This window comes from Ischnura elegans, assembly GCF_921293095.1.
Source record: "Ischnura elegans chromosome 13 unlocalized genomic scaffold, ioIscEleg1.1 SUPER_13_unloc_2, whole genome shotgun sequence".
Lineage (NCBI taxonomy): Eukaryota > Metazoa > Arthropoda > Insecta > Odonata > Coenagrionidae > Ischnura > Ischnura elegans.
In genome coordinates, this window is record NW_025791658.1 from 7,340,258 (window position 1) to 7,358,900 (window position 18,643).

Consider the following 18,643-nt stretch of genomic DNA (forward strand, 5'->3'; position numbering starts at 1 on the left):
GGTGGAAAAGGCCCACTAACTAGCAAAACGCGTAATCAGCCATTTATGTGCCAACGATTTTGAAGGATTTTCCAATTAAAGAGAAAAACCCATCAATCAAATCATTGGAAAGGAATAAGTGTCAGTGGGATTATGTCCTCTCCTGCCAACCCAAGAGTTACATAGATAGAGCAGAGTCCCAATCATCTGGCTGCTGTTTATCCGCATTGGCGATTATCCATCCATTAGTTCGCACTTCTTCCATGGAAAATCTCCAACGAAAATATGCTGCTTTCATCTCCCGGGTCAAGAAATGTCCAGACGGATATTTACTAGGGATGGATATATCCAGAATTTTTTTCCAATCCGCATTCCGATCGGATCCTTGATTTTCGGAGCCGGATCTTTAGGATCGGACATTTTCAGATTAAAAATGCATTTTCAAATTCCTACAATTAAAAGAAGTAATTATTCAAGTTTACTCTGGGTACGTACAATCGAAGGAATGCTTTTTAGATTTTCATAGGGTGAGGCTTCTCACCTCAGCACCGCAGAAACGGGAGGACAGGAATGAGGCGCCACCGGGATAGGAGCCCGACGATGCCTCCTGGGACGGATAGGGATGGAAGGGAAGGGACGAGGAATCCCGCACCGTCACAAAGGCGGGTGGGTCCTACCATCAGCGAAACCAGGCATCAGCCATTGCTGTTCTTAAGATTTTTGGAGGATTATCCTAAGAGGAAGAACAATCCAACGATCAAATCGTTGGAAAGGACTAAGTGTCAGTGGGATTAAGTCCTCTCCTGCCAACCCAAGAGTTATATAGATAGAGCAGAGTCCAAATCATTCAGCTGCTGTTTATCCACGTTCCCGATTATCCATCCATGAGTTCCCACTCCTTCCATGTTTTCGCAATCTTGATTAAAAAATCTTGATTAATTTTAGAATAATCTTCAATGGATAGAAAATTGTAAATGAAGAAAAATGTCAACCTCAATCTTTAAATACATATTTAAATTTCAAATGTGCAATGATTGCCGTGGCCTCGCATGCGGTTGAATACGGCCCTAGAGAACTGGAGATTTCGTTGCTCTAATGAATGTTTACGCCATGGCTATTCAAGGTCAATCTAGAGAGGGAGGAATAATTAAAAGTGAACGCAGCAGAAGAAGTGGAAATAGAGATAGCATGAGTCATAGCCGGGCACTCGACAGCGTATAAAATTCAACTAAAGCCTTTTGAGACGGTGCAGTTCTCTCCTTCGCATATGACTGCTGCACTTAGCCCCAAGAGATTCTTTCGTCCCCTCTGTATGGAGCACTTTTGCAGGATATTCGTTAAGAAGGGTGTCCCAGATAATCACACACACTCAGCACCAACCTTTATTCGACCCTTCCAAATGCGGACTCTGCATTATCTCGGGCTGCGAGGGTAGTTGTGCTCCCTCCTTTCGCAGTTTATAACCCTACCAGCGGCATTGGTTTGCAGTCAATCATGCTTATTTAATATGAATTAGCTACATGGATAATTATTGCATGAACATAAATTGCAGACTTCCAATTGAATTCCTCGTTTTATTCGCAGTTTTGTCAAATTATGAAGGAAGTTCTACCATCAATAAAAGTGCATTTATTGCAGCAACAATTTCCATGTTGATGCTTATACTAAAATCGATATATATGTTAATTTTTATCATAAAATTTATTTTAAAAAATGTAAACTCTGCTCAAAACACAAATAATTCATTCCTAGGGTTTTATTTTTTGAGAAATGAACAAATATTTATTTTGCAAAATGACTAGATAAACAATTGTATGACCACGGCCTCTTACCGCCAAGAGGGATAATATAAGACGAGGGGTCCGGGTACCTGCTCTCGGATTTCAAGGGTACGGCCTAAGTCCCACAATGTTGGGTCCCGAAACTAAGACATCTCATACCTGCAACCATCATAAAAGGGGGAGAGCTAGGAAAGTTATATATTCGGCATTTGTTCATCTGCATAGGAAAATCTCCGACGAAAATATGCTGCTTTCGTCTCCCGGGTCAAGAAATGTCCAGATGGATATTTACTAGGGATGGATATATCCAGGGTTTTTTTCCGATCCGCATTCTGATCGGATCCTTGATTTTCGGAGCTGGATCTTTAGGATCGGACATTTTCGGATTAAAAATGCATTTTCAAATTCCTACAATTAAACGAAGTAATTATTCAAGTTTACTCTGGGTACATACAATCGAAGGAATGCTTTTTAGATTTTCCTACACATTTTAGTATTTTTATAGGCTTTCAAGTTTTTTTTACATCTTTACATGCTCAGGACCTAAACTGTTACGCTTGAGTTTGTAAATCAAAATAGGAAAAATCTTCTGATAAAGCACTGACCAATGGCATTGGACAAGAATTGCATGCGACGGCGCATTCAAAGAGAGAATCGGAACTCTTTCCACCCTTATGGGGCATTCACTGAAGCTATTATTCAAAATTTCGGATCCAGATCCGATGTCTTCCGTGACTTTGGATCCGATGTATCCGATGAAGGGCAATATCCGCAGATATTTGGATCCCAGGTATCTGATCCGACTATCCCTAATATTTACGTCTTTAGCATGGAAAAGGTTAGGTCCTGGTTTCCTTTAACTGCTACTCGGCAATGGCGTGATCGCTCGCAAGTCACCTTTATGGGAATTCCTTGTTCCAGTTTTCCAAGCATTGTGGTGCAAGATCGCCATCACAGATCTGCGTCTCACAGCAGTCAGCAGTCATCCTACTTGAGTGAGATATGACTATGCAGTGTGGTGCGTAGCAGTGTAGTTTCCAACGTCCAGCAGTGGTTTTGAGGCATTTATGCAAACCACTTTTCTGAATCTGTGATCTCGCAGTCACGGATGCACTGTTTGTTGCAAACCGGGTATTTTATGGACCAGTATGAATACAAGTGCAAACACATTATCACAGCTAATAGGATTGCAGTCAAGATAAGAAAGCTTATAATGATTCCGGAAATCCAAAAAAAAGGACAATGAGGGTAAATAATAATAGATTGTTTGGTTAACTTCAGTGATGAAATTTAGAAGAAGTTAAGGTGAAAATTTGGTTTATTCATGTTTTCTGATTATTTGGGTCGCATCTCCTCACCAGCAGCCCACATAATCGGGAGTTTGCTGTATATGTTTTGATAATGTGCAATTTAAAAGGCTATCAATACACTGTAAAGCATACATGTACATCAACTTTAAAGATTTTGAAATTTGAGTTTGGATAGATACTTTTTGAATAATTCATGCATTATCCTAGGGACTAAAAATTCACTCATAATTTCTAATTCTCTCATTTTTCCCAAATACTGGACACCCTGTTTATGAATACAATGAATGGAAGGGGGTCAATTTCGCTTACTAGTGGGACCCCCCCCCCATGACCCCACCAGATGGGGTTATAAATAACATACAGTTTAAACGAGAAACAGTTAAACATTTACTGGTCAAATATATTCCCTTAGAAATAGGCATTCATCTAGATTGAGCCATGGCTCTGTAGTTACAGTGTCCGACGCTTCTCCGGAATTCCTAGGATTCTTGCATTCACCACTTTTTTTCATAATTTGTTCCTACTTTTCAATTAAAAAAAGTCAGCTATTCATCATTATTCCAATAATTTTGCTGAAAATTTTATTTTTCTGCATGGAAATCTTTATCCACAATTTAGCAGCATCTGATGTTTTCCCATTTTTTTAAATGCAGTCAAGCCTACTTTCAATTGTGTTATTTCCATGTCGCAAAATTAAGCATTTTCGCAAAATAAAAGTTTGGATGGTGTAAATTTTAATTATTTGACTGTAACCGAAATATAATTACTCGAGGAAGCATAAATAAATGTATGTGACTAGTTGTGGGACCAAGGTATCTGCCGAAATGCGTTTTCAATTGAGGAAGGAATTTTCATCGCTGCAAAACTGCGATAAACAAAGCAAAAGTACACTCACCAAATGATCTGTAGCCAGAGGGTTTGGTTCGCGGTCAACTTATGTATTGTTCATATGTATTTGGCACATGGATAATTGCTGCTAGCACATAAATTGCAGAATTTGAATTGAATTCCTGATTTTTTTCTGAGCATTGTCAAATTTTAAATAAAGTTCTAAGGTCAAAATTAATGCATTTAATACAGCAACAATTTCCATATTGATGTCTATACAGAACTCGGGATTTAAGTTTATATTTATCAAAGAATTTCATTTAAAAATTGTAAACGCAGCTCAAAAGACAAAGAATTCAATTCTTAGTTTACATTTCTTGAGAAAAGAACAAATATTTATTTCGAAAACTGACTGGATAAACAATTGCATGACCACTAAGAGGGGTATTAAAAGACGAGGGGTCAGGATACCTGCTCCCGGATTCCGAGGGTAAAGGCTAAACCCCACAGTGTTGGGTCCCGAAACAAACGAGTCGTACACCCGCAACCGTCATAAAAGGGGGAAAGCTACAGACGGAAATATACGGGTCAAGAAATGTCCACACGTATATTTACCTCTTTAGATAGGAAAAGGTTAACAATGCAAAAGTACACTTACCAAGTCATGAGTTGCCAGAGGGTCTGAAGCCTCACTTGAGATTCCAGCTGTGTTCGGTGAGTTAAATGCAGGATAATTCCCTTCACTGAGGAGCTGTTCATTCTCCTCTTTCACAGTACACTAAAAGGGAATGTTGAGTGTCACTCAATAAAAGCAAAATAATTATTAAAACCTTTCTACAGTAAAAACCTCTGAGGAGTGAACCTCTTTACATCGTAAACCTCTATACTTCATACCACCCCTACGGTCCCTTCAGATTTACATGTGAATTTATAAGCAAACCTCTATGTAGTGAACTTCTTTTATCATGTAAAGCCTCCACTTATCATACAAAGGAGACACACCACCGAGATGGCCCAACTACCTCCACAAATCGTACCAAGACAACAAGACACCATTAATGCAGCGGCGATTACAGACATGGAATGACAATTTCAGCAATAATCTCCCAACAAAGGATTAAAACAGACTTAAAACTTATTCACAATATTCTAAATTCACACATTCATCGTCCTGATTTGCTTTCATACATTAGTTTCAGAGTGCCTTGCCGACCCACTCGTACACATTCCTTCCTCCATACGCCTATCCCTAGACTATCCCTTGCTAAGCGCTCACTCCAACACCGCCTTTGCTCCCTGCTCAATTCATTACCAGACAATATTGACCCGTTTTTTCGGCCCTTAAACTCATTTGTCAAACTTGCCATGTCCCATTCCTCGGCTAATAAGCAAACCTCACTCTCCATCTCCCTTTCCTCGTGCCTTCTATTTTGTTCTTTACTATCTTATGCCACTGCTCTATGTTCACATTTTTTATGTTAAAATTTCATGCTTGTTACTGCATCACTATAAATGGGCAGAAGTGCTGTATGTGAGCAACTCCTTAAATAAATAAATGCTTATTTTTTGTATTCAACGGTGTCTGGCGAGATGTTGTGGAACATATTGCAGTTGTAAATGAAAGTGAAAATACTTTGTGAATGTCCACAGTATTTATTCAAGTACGATGCGTTTCAGCGAATCATCGCTATCATCAGGTACAAATGCATGAAATATGATTTTATGCTTTCCCGGCAAATAATGTGAACAATAATGAATAAATCAATATTCAGCCCTGATGATGAGTGCCGAGACGGTGCTTGAAACGTTGGCCATTATAAAAACATTAACCCGATGGGAATCCAGAGAAAAGTTTACCTACAAATGCATGGTTTACATAAAGAAGTCTTATATATATACATGCGGAAAGGAGTGGTTCTCCCACATCCCCCCAACCTTTACCCCCCAACCCCTCTCCCACTTCCACCAACTCATTACCATTACCCCTCCTTTCTGCATGTACATATATAAGACTTCTTGACGTAAACCATGCATTTGTACCTGATGATAGCGATGATTCGCTGAAACACGTCGTACTTGAATAAATACTGTGGACGTTCACAAACTTTTTTCACTTTCACTTATAACCGCTTATTTTTCCTCTTATACACCTTTAATATGCTGTAATTTTCAAGGTAGCCATTAGTTAAGGACATTTTGTTCCACATGAGAGCATACCTAAAAGTAAATAAGAAAAACTGAGATGGTCTTCCCTCTCACATGGAACTAAGGAAGAGGGTGCCAATGAAAAATCAGTCAAAACAAAACTAATACTATGGTTTGAGGCATCACTTGATGGAACTCCACGGCAGAATAAAACTTAGCTAGTTCCACAATAATTTATTCAATAGGGTAGTTTCCTTCATCAAAGAAAATGAAAGGCATTGATTGTGATTCGTTACCCACCATTAGTGTATTCATAATACACAAATTATTTGGTTTTAGAAATACCAGTTCAGACGAATGGCAAGGGTCAATTTTATCCATATTTGAAAAAGGCCAGATTGGCACCCATGTAATTCCACTCCATGTGGCGTCACAGGGACCTAGTTTCTACACGAGTATACAGGAGTTTTACATCGTCTGAGATTACCAATGCATGCATGAGGCACAGAGCTCAGAGAAACATGTCTTTATAATCACCTATTAAAACAGCCTAAGGTGGGAAAGTTTCATTCGTTTGATAGGGTATTAATCCTTATTTAAGCCAAACGCTACCTGCTAGCAGCCTGCATCGTAGCGGCGCTCATAGCCTCGCCAAAGTGGCCTCATGCAGTGACAGTCTGAACCAAAATGACATCACACAGGCTTTTCCCAGCATTCATACTCGGGTCATTCCATGTCAAATCAACCAATATTTTGACCAAATGACACCCACCAACTCGGATTTTCATGAAACTTGCCATGGTCATACATTCTGGTATAATTAGAAATTGTGTACAATTTTAGCCTCCAATTGTCAATTGTTAATTAAATACGAGCAATCGAAATTTGGGCGTGACCCCTAAAGTGCCGCAACGTGCAACACATGGTGATTTTTATTTTCATCCATAACTCCATTCCTGTGGGATGAAAAGTCATGATTTTTTTTCTAAATTAAGTGGTCCATAAGTTTACAAAAAAATCTCGCTCGTACCATTTTTCATTGTCAGCATCCACAGGGAATGGCCATGCGAATACAGACTCATGATTCAGTTTAAAGTAATCATTAATGTATGAGCAAAGATCCTGATGAAAAAAAATAGTGAGTCCGGCGTTCCTTTTAGTAAAAAAATATACTCATTCATGGTCACGGGGAAAAATGGCTCTTTTTCAAGGCACATAGATATTACACAATTTAGAGGAGATATAAGCTTATACTCTTGATTAAACAATATTGGAGCATGCATCATCTCACTATAGCGTATGCTACTGGCTCTTAGAGTAGGAAACATATAAGCAATCATGTGAATGTACTCCCCAACGTACTGATAATTTCATGCTTTCAGGACTAGTCCTACCAAGCTAAGCTTCCATGGGTAACTGAATAGTGTGGTATAAAATGTAAAGGCAGAAGAGAGCCATCGGAAAGTTTTCTCCAATTTCAGTCTAAGTGATGTTAATTAATTTCTCAGTAATATGGTTGCTGCCTTAGAGATATCCTGGTTGAATTTCAGACTATGTAACTCATGTTTGTGTGACTGATAGCCAGGCTTAAATTTTTACATCTCATTCGCATTGAGGTCTGTCTTGCCATGTCAGAGATAGCATTGTGCAGAGTTGGCAAAGAACTCTATTCTGAATTTCACAAAAAGAGCTACACAAACACAGCCCAAACTTTTTATTTCAAAGAACTACCAGAAGTGGACAGAGATTAATTTGCCCTGCAGTGCAATATTCTTATTTCATCATTGTTGACTGTGTGCTCTCATCATCTTCATTGCTTCTTAAAGAAATACGAATGTTATCCGCTTAAATGCTGTACCCCTTTGCCATTCATAAAGGTCCTGTGAGGAAATTTCTTAGGACCATACCTCTAACAAAGAGTAAGTCTGTGAGAGCAGTGGGCATCATGGTGAAGCCTGGAGGAAAAATTTGCTGTAGGTGTGACAAGAGGATTTCCAAAATTTGTAAAAGTGAAGCTGTTTCCAATGGCATTGACGAAAGCGATAAAGAACTTACATCAGTTAAGTCTTTGGTGGAAAGTGATAGAAAATAAGATGAAGCAAACTGCAGCTTATAGCCATTAGACTGCTCTCCTTTGAAATTACATTCTTTGTCTTCTCACAGTAGACACTCTTATGGAAAAGGAAAGATAACACAGGCTAAGCATCACCTTTCACTCACTCTGCTGTCGTGCTTTCGCGTGCTTGAAATTTTTTCACTTTACATTTAATCGTGGAAAATAGATATCCACATTTAAAAATCTAAAAGCATAAAATATGTTCTCCAGGAGCAATAATCTTTTCATTTAGGCAGTAAAAAATAAATAGGACACCACCCTAAAATGAACCAGTTTAAATACAGCGCATTGACCAGAAGATTAGAAGATCTCTCCAGAAGATGACACACTATTGAAATCTGTTACGAGTGAATGAATTATTGTGGAACTAGCAAAGTTTTATTCTTTCCTGACAGTCATAAAAACAATAATATTAACCTCTTCCAATATTAATTAACCCTCCTTGTGCTATCCTTCTTCCTGGGGCACTGGAGAGAAATATGGAGGGCATTTTGATAAAATGTTGCGACTAGGAAAAAAATCAATACAAAGCTATTTTATCACTTATATGTTAAGCGATCTCTTCCTAAATTATTGCGGTTGAAATGGTTAATATTGAAAAAATATTTTTACATTTACTATAATAAAATATATTGATGTAATAAGTTCAAGGAAATTAAATAATAGACTATGCAAAAGCCGATATATCGGCCTGCCACACTTTTCGCCCGAGCGCCAAAAGCAGAGACATTTGAAATAATATGTCGTTAGTACCTGTCCCTTACTCAAATTGCTCTTTATCTCCTAATTCCTCCTGAATGTCCATTTTCTTCTTCTTCTCTGTGGTCTGATGTAGAACCTCAGGCACGAATTTGCCAGTCGTATAGCAAGGTCCAGGGGTTCAAATCCCCCAAAAATATAAAAACAAAATTTCTCTCTTCCACACAATTAAACCAAATATTGAAAAGTCATGAATTTATGAAAGATTTCTCGGACAAATGAAGTTTTTTCGCGTATAAAAAGTGAGGGAAAGGTGGAGGTGAGGTGAGACAATTGGTTTAAAACCCTTTCCTTCTCAACTCAAATTGAATTTTTCTATCTAAGAGAGAGTTTTCTAAGCAATTGTTTATTTTCAATCAGAATGTTTAAAAAAAATTATTTTTATCTACATTTTTATCAGAAAATTGAATTTCATATCACTTGCTGCTCTTTGAAGAAAAGCAGTTTTCAACTTCACTGGATAGCCGAATCACATGCTGTTCATCAAATTATAACAACAGATTTTTATCAAAGTCTTCCTTCTTATGAGCTATTTGTGGCAAGTGTTGCAAGCTATTTTTTTGGAGGTATAGATGTCTTTTTATAACCTGAAATTGTTGGTTTGTTTGTGAATGCAAACTTCATAGCAATAGGAACAGGTAGGATTTTGGTTTTATTGTTAATCATGTAATATGTAAACTCAAATTTGTGAGAGGATAACAATTCAATTGAATTCTGTATGAAATTACATTTTTGTAATTTGTATTTACATTTTAACCCATTAATGCCCAGAAGATTTTTTTCTAAAAATTTTACTTTTTTTGCTTAAATTATGATTAGGCATCATACCTGATGCGGGAAAAAATATTTTAAAAAATCTCTAACACTTGCATAGTACTTAATCCTACACGTATCTTAGCCCTAGAAGTGCACACTTATTTTTTCAATCATAAAGTGCACACTGGGGTCCAGCGGACCCCATAACTTTAAAAATTTTTAATTTTAACCCCCTGATATTTTTTTACTATTAATATAGTAAATATCAATAATAGAAGTGTTTCTTACACAAATATGTAAATATAAGTTATTTAAACATATTAAAATGAAAGTAAAAAAATATTTTTCATTCTAAAGACATAAAAATTCTTTAAGAAAGTCACCAATCCTACTTTTATTTACTCTTACGAATGTTTTAGATGTACAGACATATAGTTTTACCAGCTTAAGTATTACATTGTGTAGTTCAAGTAAAAAAATGTTTCATATTTTTTCTTTCCATAAAACGTATTAATTTTAACAATTGAAAACAACAAAATTTTCAAGTGTATTTTTTAAATTTTTTTTTCACAAATTTCATTAGGACTTCCTATTGCTCCAAAATGTACATTACTATTATTTATTTTACAGGTAAAATATAAATTTTTAGAAAAAAATGCGTTGTTGTTAATTTCTCACTCCAGTACAGGTAGTACACAGATAACTTCGGTGCTCGTCACACATCGGAGCGCGGCACGATAAGCATATAATTCTTGTTTTTCTGTCTCTATTCCTTGGGCATGAGCTGCATCGTATTTTGCTGTGAAGGATTTCAGGTTTATCAATGGCTGATATTTCAATTTTTAAAATTTCCGCAGTAGTATTCCTGATTGAAGAACGCAGGTTTTTTTTTTTCAAAATCCGTTGATGCAAATGAGGTTTGATGAGTGACAAAGCCAAGTTTTTCAAAAATGCTCTCCGATTTATTTTTTCATTACTATCAATATGAGAATAAAGAACCATTGCGTTTATACCAGCTTGGTCTAGCATGCCATAGAAAATCCGCATTGGCCATCGAAGGGTTTTTCTGGCTGTTGTATATTCATGACACAGTTGATCAAATGTGTCTGTTCCTCCTTTAGTGGCATTATACATGCAAATAATCTCGGGCTTTCCATTGTCTTCATTTATAGCTCCATCCAAATGAAAAGATGACAACAAAAGCACTATTTTATTTCTTTTCGGTGTGAAAGACACCAGGGTCATGTCAGGGTCAAAGGCAATTCGTGAAGATTGAACAACAGCTTCTTGTAAAATCCACTGGAATTTGACGCTTGTTTTTACGAATGGTGCCCACCATCATTATTGAATAATCTTTTAGCATCTTCTTTACAAGCTCAACAGAAGTGAACCAATTGTCGCATGTAATATTTCTATTCGTGCCATGAATTGGTGCTGACAATGTCCGTACATAATATGTCGGAACAGTTTCATCTGGATTGGTAACTATTTTTCCTATGTAAGGATAGGCATTTACCATGTAAAACGTTTTTGCATCATTTATCCTTACAATTTTTATGCCATACTTATCTGGCTTTCCTTTCATATATATCCGAAAGGGGCAACGGCCTCAAAAACCGAGAAGTTGTTCATCTACTGTACTATACTCATGAGGAGTGTAATATTTCTTACAATTATCTACAAACCCTTCCCAAATTTCACGAAGTGGCGCAAATTTATCGATCGTTCTGCGCTGCATTCTTGTGTTTTTATCATCAAAACGCAAGGTTGACAGCAAAAACAGGAATCGGTGAAGAGACATGGTGCATTGATACAACGTAGATCCAAACTCAGTTGACCACAGTTCATACAAATTTGTGTGGCATGTCTTCTGCACCCCAGAAAAATATAAAAGTCCAAAAAAAGCCTCAATCTCCTCAACATCTACATCACCATGGTACGATTGAGGAATTGTGACATTTTGACGCTGCCGTTGTATTTCCTCATTTGTGTGCGTCATTATTTTATTTCGTAAAGCGCTATCCAACAGTAATTCCCAAGCTTGCTGGGGAGTTTTGACGTCGTGCACTGCTCCTTTTGATCCAGGCAGATCCGAAACCAAATTTCGCTCTCTCTTTCAATCTCCAAATGATTTCAAACGTCAATGTTTGATGAATAGTTTACTATTATGAGTAATATATGTTCAAAACTATTGCTCTACAATCAATTCCATTGAAGTATGTTCGTACGTATTTCACTCCGAAGTTCCTAAATTATTTGCAAAAGAGGAAACCAAGATATTTGACAAAAAAAGTTGATGTCCTCAAATATCCCAAAGTGATAAAAAATGATAAATGACATTTTAATTACTATAAACGTATAAATACCATTATAACAAATGCATTTGCAGCAAAAAAGGCAATAAACAAATGTGTTAATTTTTTTTCGCAATTTCAAAAAAATTTCATGAAGTGCACACTGGGGTCCAATGGACCCCAGGCCATTTTTAACATTAAATTATAAAGCAATAAGCACGCTGAAAAAATCACCACACACTAGAAACTTTTACTAAGATATAAAAGGAAATTTACATTGGTATGAGCTTTCAATATTTTGTCCATTACAAAAGTTACAGCAAAGAAAAAAACTCCTGGGGTCCTCTGGACCCCAGTGTGCCCTTCTAGGGTTAAGATACATCTGGGCACTTAAGGGGTCAAAAATGCGCATTATCATTTAAATGGGTGTGTGCACGTTTTTGCTTTATAATTCATTACCCATGCCTTCATCAGTAGTTTTTAATACTTGAATTTGAATTATTATACATCAAATAATATAATTTTGAGTATTATTATAGTATTATAACGAGAACAATTTACATTTGCATTTTGAAATTTTACAGCAGTGTGATACTGTATCCGAGTTTTTTTATACCGTAACCATCCCTGTACAGCTGATGCATTCAAGTCTCATCTGAAATATTTGAACCACCATTTTTATTCCTGATTGTTGTCCGGTAATTTGCCAGGAATTGATCACACATGTCCACTCCACCCATGTGAGAATTGTAGTCCGCGATCGCCACTGGCATTTCGGAAACAGAATAACAAACAGGAGTTTTCATTTTTTTATGTATGCTAATAGTAATCAATTCTGATATGAATAAGTTGTCAGAAAATATGTTTGTACCTGGTGGTAATTTTCACTCATCCACTAGCCCTAAAAGTACATCTCCTTGACCAAGATCTGTTCTCTGAAGGTTGGCTACAGCATGATAAAGGTTGACTCGATTCGAAAATACACCGTAATTTTAACCATAATCTTACTCGTTTCCCTCTAATACATTGCTTGCAGCCATATCTACCATAGTAGAGGCTGATTGTTTCATCCACCAAACAGTATTCTCCAGCGCTTAAAATTTTGAAAGTCTAGTTCAAAACCTCAAACTAAGGTTGAACTTTATATAGCCTATCCTTGCCATCATTCTTCCCATTATAATAATTATCTGCCAGATGCAGAAACCTTAACATTTCTTCAAACCTGTTCCTTCGCATTGTCTGATAAAGTATTTCGATGGTGCAGTATGGAGATGACCTCCGATAAAGCCATCAACTAAGTAGACGGTGACCTGAGAGAAGCAATATTCCAAACACTTCACAAATCCCTTCGATTTGTATGTACGAAGAATGTACTAACATTTTTTACAATTGTTCATTAAATTTGTCTTGAATTTTTTCTGCTGACAGATCTGATGTTAGAGCTATTTCAGATTTGTTTCACCTCTGCTCCATCACTAAGGTACGTCTTCTCTTCACAGCGGTAAATGGGAGCCCCTATGCTGTTTTCTTGACTTATATAGCAAGCGGTGTGAGCAACAAAAGTAACAAAAAAGTATTTACAGAAGCGACGGTTGAAAAGTTTTTAAAGCGCAGATTCCTCCTTATGTCAGGTAAATCTTTTGGAGACTCGAATTTGAATACAAAGTATAGAGTTTTTGGTGATAGAGCGTAGTACAAAGTTTCTTTATCAATGTTCACTAAAGTTGCTTATTTCGTACACTGATTTCCAGCTTGCAAATTGGATATTATTGCCAGGGGAGTGTTGAACGAGAAACAAAGTAATCAATCCATTCCACCGTCGGCGATACAGAATACAAGTAATGCCATGACAGTGGCATATACATATGGGGGGCGAAGGGGGAGCGCGCCCCCCTCTTACGTGGCCGCCCGCATTGCCTAACAGGGCAGAACTACAATTGTGACTCTTTCATTTCATAAGATGGCATTGCCTTGTACATAATATACATATAATAATAATAATGCCTAGTTTATAATCATTTTAAATAAAACTTTCCTAAACTTTGCACGTGACTTGATTATTTTTCATTACGATACAAGTAAAGATAGCTCAAGATATCTTTTGTGCCCCCCTTGAATTCTTTTCTGTATCCGCTACTGTGCCAGGATAGGCAACTTGATATTGCGAGTATTTGCATTCCCAGAAATCAAATACTGACTCATTTTCTGCTTCCAAAGAAATTACTTTATCACAATTCAAATGAGGATGCACAGCAATTCTGAGAAATTTCCTGTTTTGCTGTATTTACCTAATTGTTCAATATTATACTTCATGAAATGGCAGGAATATAAAACTGTCTTCGATCTATCACATAATTAGGTTTATAAAATTATTACATATTCATCTAATCAATAAATAGAATGAAACATACCTATAAGTCAAAACTTGAATTTTTAGTGCCACGAGTGCCCAGACGTATCTTTAGATACGTCAAAACTTTACTGATTAGTTTTGTGATGAGCTTGAAAGAAAAATGAATCTCTTTAAAATGATAATATTCCTTATACATTTAAAATAAAACAGGTAAAAACTGGATTCAGATAACTCAAAGGTTTATGTGAAAATTTAATTTTCACATGACCATAGCGTAGCGATTTCTGAGTAGTTCATGACCAGCCATGTGTAAGTAAGCATAACAATTGCAAATATTGGCTTAAATAATCTAATAATCACTTGTATACCATTTAAAGACTTTATTCTGTCATATTACATTAAGAAATCTCATTAACAACAAACCACAGAGTATTTATGAATTTTGAAAGAGTGACGTATCTAAAGATACGTCTGGGCATTAATGGGTTAATTTCCAAAGCACACGATCCTACAGAGATGCTTGATGCTAGAAATGCATACATTAAACGAATACACACACAAAACCCACTTCCGTTGTACAACCAAGACATTTTTCAACTAAAGGTCGTTCAAATCAAGTTTTAATGTAAATGAGAAGACAACTTACCAATGCATTGCCTCTGGGATGTTGGGAGTCGGGCACAGGAATGTATATTTCAGTTGTTTGGACTGAGCAAGCAAACTTTGAAGCACCTTCAACCGCATCTTGAATGCAATCCTTTGTCTCGTCAGAAGACTCCACCTTTACATCAGCTGCCCCATCTCCTTGGATACTCTGGGGAGAAAATAACAGTGATAAACAACTAACACTCACACCAAAATCAACTAGTAAGCCATGCTCCTAATCTTGATAACAACAGGATTATTTAAATCTGAATGTTAATGGTCAAATTTATCCTCATTTGAAAAAGGCCAGATTGGCACCCATGCGATGCCACTCCACGTGACGTCACAGGGACCTAGTTTCTACACGAAAGGATAGGAGTTATACATCGTCTGAGGTTACCAATGCATGCATGAGGCAACGATCTCAGGGAAACATGTCTTAATAATCACCTATTAAAATAGCCTGTGGTCGGAAAGTTTCCTTCATTTGATAAGGTATTAAAAACCTTATTTAAGCCAAACGCTACCCGCAAGCAGGGTACTCTGCACTACCCCTATGTTCAGCAGCGAGCAGCCTGTATCCTAGCGGCGCTCATAGCCTCGCACCAAGGCGACCTCACATGATGGCAGCTGGAACCAGAATGACGTCACGTGGGCTTTTCCCAGCATTCATACTTAGCCGTCACGTTTTCACGCTCTTGAAAATTTTCACTTTTCATTTAATCGGGAAAAACAGATATTGTCATTTAAAAAACTAAAAGCATGAAATACATACTCCAAGGATAATAATCTTTTGGTTTAGGCAATAAAACGATAGGAAACCACCCTACTATGTACAATCAAGAATAAGGCAAAAAAATAAATGAAAAATTCAAAGATATATAGATATTCTCTCTTTCGGAATCTATGCTTAGATTCCGAAAAATATAAACCTTAGATAATCATCGTTCATCCAAACAAATATTTCATCAGGGACTGTCATGGGCAGATCCAGGATTTTTTCTAGGGTTCTGTCGTGTATCATTCTATTCATTGTTTATTCGATTACTACAATAAGTCATTGAGCATTGTTCAATCATAAACTTTTAGCTTTTACGGTCAAAAGATTGAAGAAGTACATGAAAAAAAAGTTGAAAATGGCTGAAAGGTTGTCTTCTTCATCTCGTTATGGGCAAAATATTCACGTTGATGTATTTGATTTTATTTTTCATCAAGAGAACGACGTCTTTGCATTACAAAGACATTTTCAAGATTTAATTTTACCCGTTCCTTGATTCCGAAAGGTGTACTTCAATTTCCGAGGTGTTGAAAAGTACATGACTATCGAAAATAAGTGTGCTATATGAAAATGATATTTCTAAACTTTTCATCAAAGGAAATGTTTATATTGTTCCTCTTAAAACGAACCACGAATATGAACATTGCCATTTTGGTGGTGTGCATCGCTGTGGGGTGATTCCTTCCCCCTTCCTACATTACCTTCAACCTCTTCACTGCTCTGCTTTCCCCTTGCCCCTAGCTAATTCATACTAAAATTGTCCGGCATAATACCACATTACTTCGTACTCGAGAATGACTCCTCCGCATCAAAACGTGCCTTACCATTAAATAATTTCTGTGAAAATTACAAGAGTTATTTCATTCATTCTCCAAAATACTTGATGGTCCAGGAAGAGCATCTTACATTTATTCAAATTTGAACTCTAGAAAACGACATGGGATTTAATATTTACAAAGAAAAAAGAAGACAAAATCATCTTGTATGCCATAATTATTTCATAAAACTCGTTTCTAAAAAACCGTGATGTAATTATACTTGAAATTGATTAAGCAAGGAACACAGCAATTATGTACAACCAAGAATGTGAAAAAATAAATCAATAATCCAAACACAGATTAATCAATTTGAGACTCCTATAAATAAGCACCTTAGATTATCAACGTTTACCCAAGTGAGTATTTTATTTGAGAATGTGTTTTAGCCTAGAATGCGGATTGCGTTTTTGAGTTGATCTTTGCTGTAATTGAATGCCTGACTTAATGATTGATTTCCAAACACATCGATGACACCAGATGACAAATCGCCGTCATTCTCATCCACTTAAACGTGTACATGAACTACAGCACATTGCCATGGATTCACAGATTGGGAAACACAATTTGCTGGTGATTTGACTCCTTAAATTGTTTCTTCGACCATGTCCGAGGGCATTTCATATGCCCTAATAATGTTCATTAGCAAATGGCATTCTCCCTTAACTTTGGATCTTTTAAATAATTTCGTTTTTAGTTAACGATGAATTTACTACCTTCATGTAGTCACGCAAAATTACATAAATCCACTAGTGACAACAAGTGATAAATCAATAACAATATTGAGTATTTCAAATTTTTGTTGGAACCTGTGGAGTACGCAAACAAGTAAATATTTATAAAAAGTCAATCTTCCTAGATATTTCACTCCTGTCGACACAAACTTATATTGTATAATCTAACCTTGTCCCATACTTTGCCATGCACCGGGCTTCCAATGAGAAAATATGATAAGTAGGTACTTACCCTGAAGCAATGCCTCGACGAAATTTTTCTCAGTTTTTCGTCCGATTCTAAACAAATCTTTTTGAAGACTCTGAATTTGGTGAGATTTTCCAGGCATAGTGGACACATGGTGGTGGGTAGACCATCTCCAACAGAAATCTGAAAGAGCAAATAATGCGCTACACGTCTAAAGATTCCGTTAGGTACTCAGAGAGAATACGATCAAAACATGGTATAAAATAAGAAGCATGATGAATAAAATGGATGAAACGCAAATCGCCACTTACTTTCAAACCGACTAAATCTAGTAGGACATCCTCTACACTTATTTGGCATTCTATATTGGAAGTGAATATGTTGTAATAACTATCATTATCTTTCATACATAGTCTACATAAGGTACTCTTGGAATTCCATTCCGATAAATACGTGAAAATCCCAGGGATACAACTCATGTTTTCATTTCAATAACTAATTCAATCTTCAAGTCAGGTCATTAGTCGACAAAATCACCAATTCAGCACTGAGAGCGGTCCCATAAGGAAACTACATTCATTTCGATGGTGTACGGAAATGAAATAAATTTGGAATTTTTAGGGAAAAAGGACAAAACAAGTTCACAATAAAGAGTAACCTTAAAGGTAAAACACATCGCATCAGCGGTGGCGAGGAATGTTTTCAAGCTTATTTTGAAAACATGTTATTATACGACATAAGAAACAAAGTTTGGTTATTGGAGGTAGCTTAACTGCAATTTGTACCACCAGAGGCACGCTTATATAACGGGCCTACTACCCGAGTTTGAGAACCGGTATCTAAAAAATCCTTCATTCGATAAAAGAAGAGACATAGTCAAGCTGTAAAATTTTTACGTTGACTGATGGCAGATTTTTTTTATTAATAATGATTTAAGCATGGAAATCGAGCGCTTTTTTGTTGCTACACTGCGTCATTGAATTTACGGGGTTGCAGTGACATTATGGATTCCAAAATTTCGGTAAAATTTGATGTAAAAGGAAGATATTGGTTCGTTCACTTCTATCCGAGTGCTAAACATCAGTCTCCTTTCAGAATTCCTTGTCGATGTTTGTGCCGTAGGACAATCACAGTGTAACTACCCCGTTAAGGATGTAAAGAAA

General features: G+C 36.6%; 1 protein-coding gene across 2 annotated transcripts in view; it reads right to left on the bottom strand.

Annotated features, from left to right (window-relative positions):
* The window catches only part of LOC124172735 (zinc finger protein 35-like), a 30,621-nt gene extending 12,442 nt beyond the window's left edge, over positions 1 to 18,179 (bottom strand). For both annotated transcript variants that reach the window (XM_046552206.1, XM_046552205.1), the window contains exons 1-4: positions 17,792 to 18,179; positions 17,526 to 17,663; positions 14,968 to 15,135; positions 4,557 to 4,676 (exon numbers count right to left, since the gene is read on the bottom strand). In XM_046552206.1, coding sequence (XP_046408162.1) covers positions 4,557 to 4,676; positions 14,968 to 15,135; positions 17,526 to 17,663; positions 17,792 to 17,959 — 594 coding nt within the window. In that variant the 5' untranslated portion in view covers positions 17,960 to 18,179. The remainder of the gene's footprint in view (positions 1 to 4,556; positions 4,677 to 14,967; positions 15,136 to 17,525; positions 17,664 to 17,791) is intronic.
* Between the last annotated feature and the right edge of the window lie 464 nt (positions 18,180 to 18,643).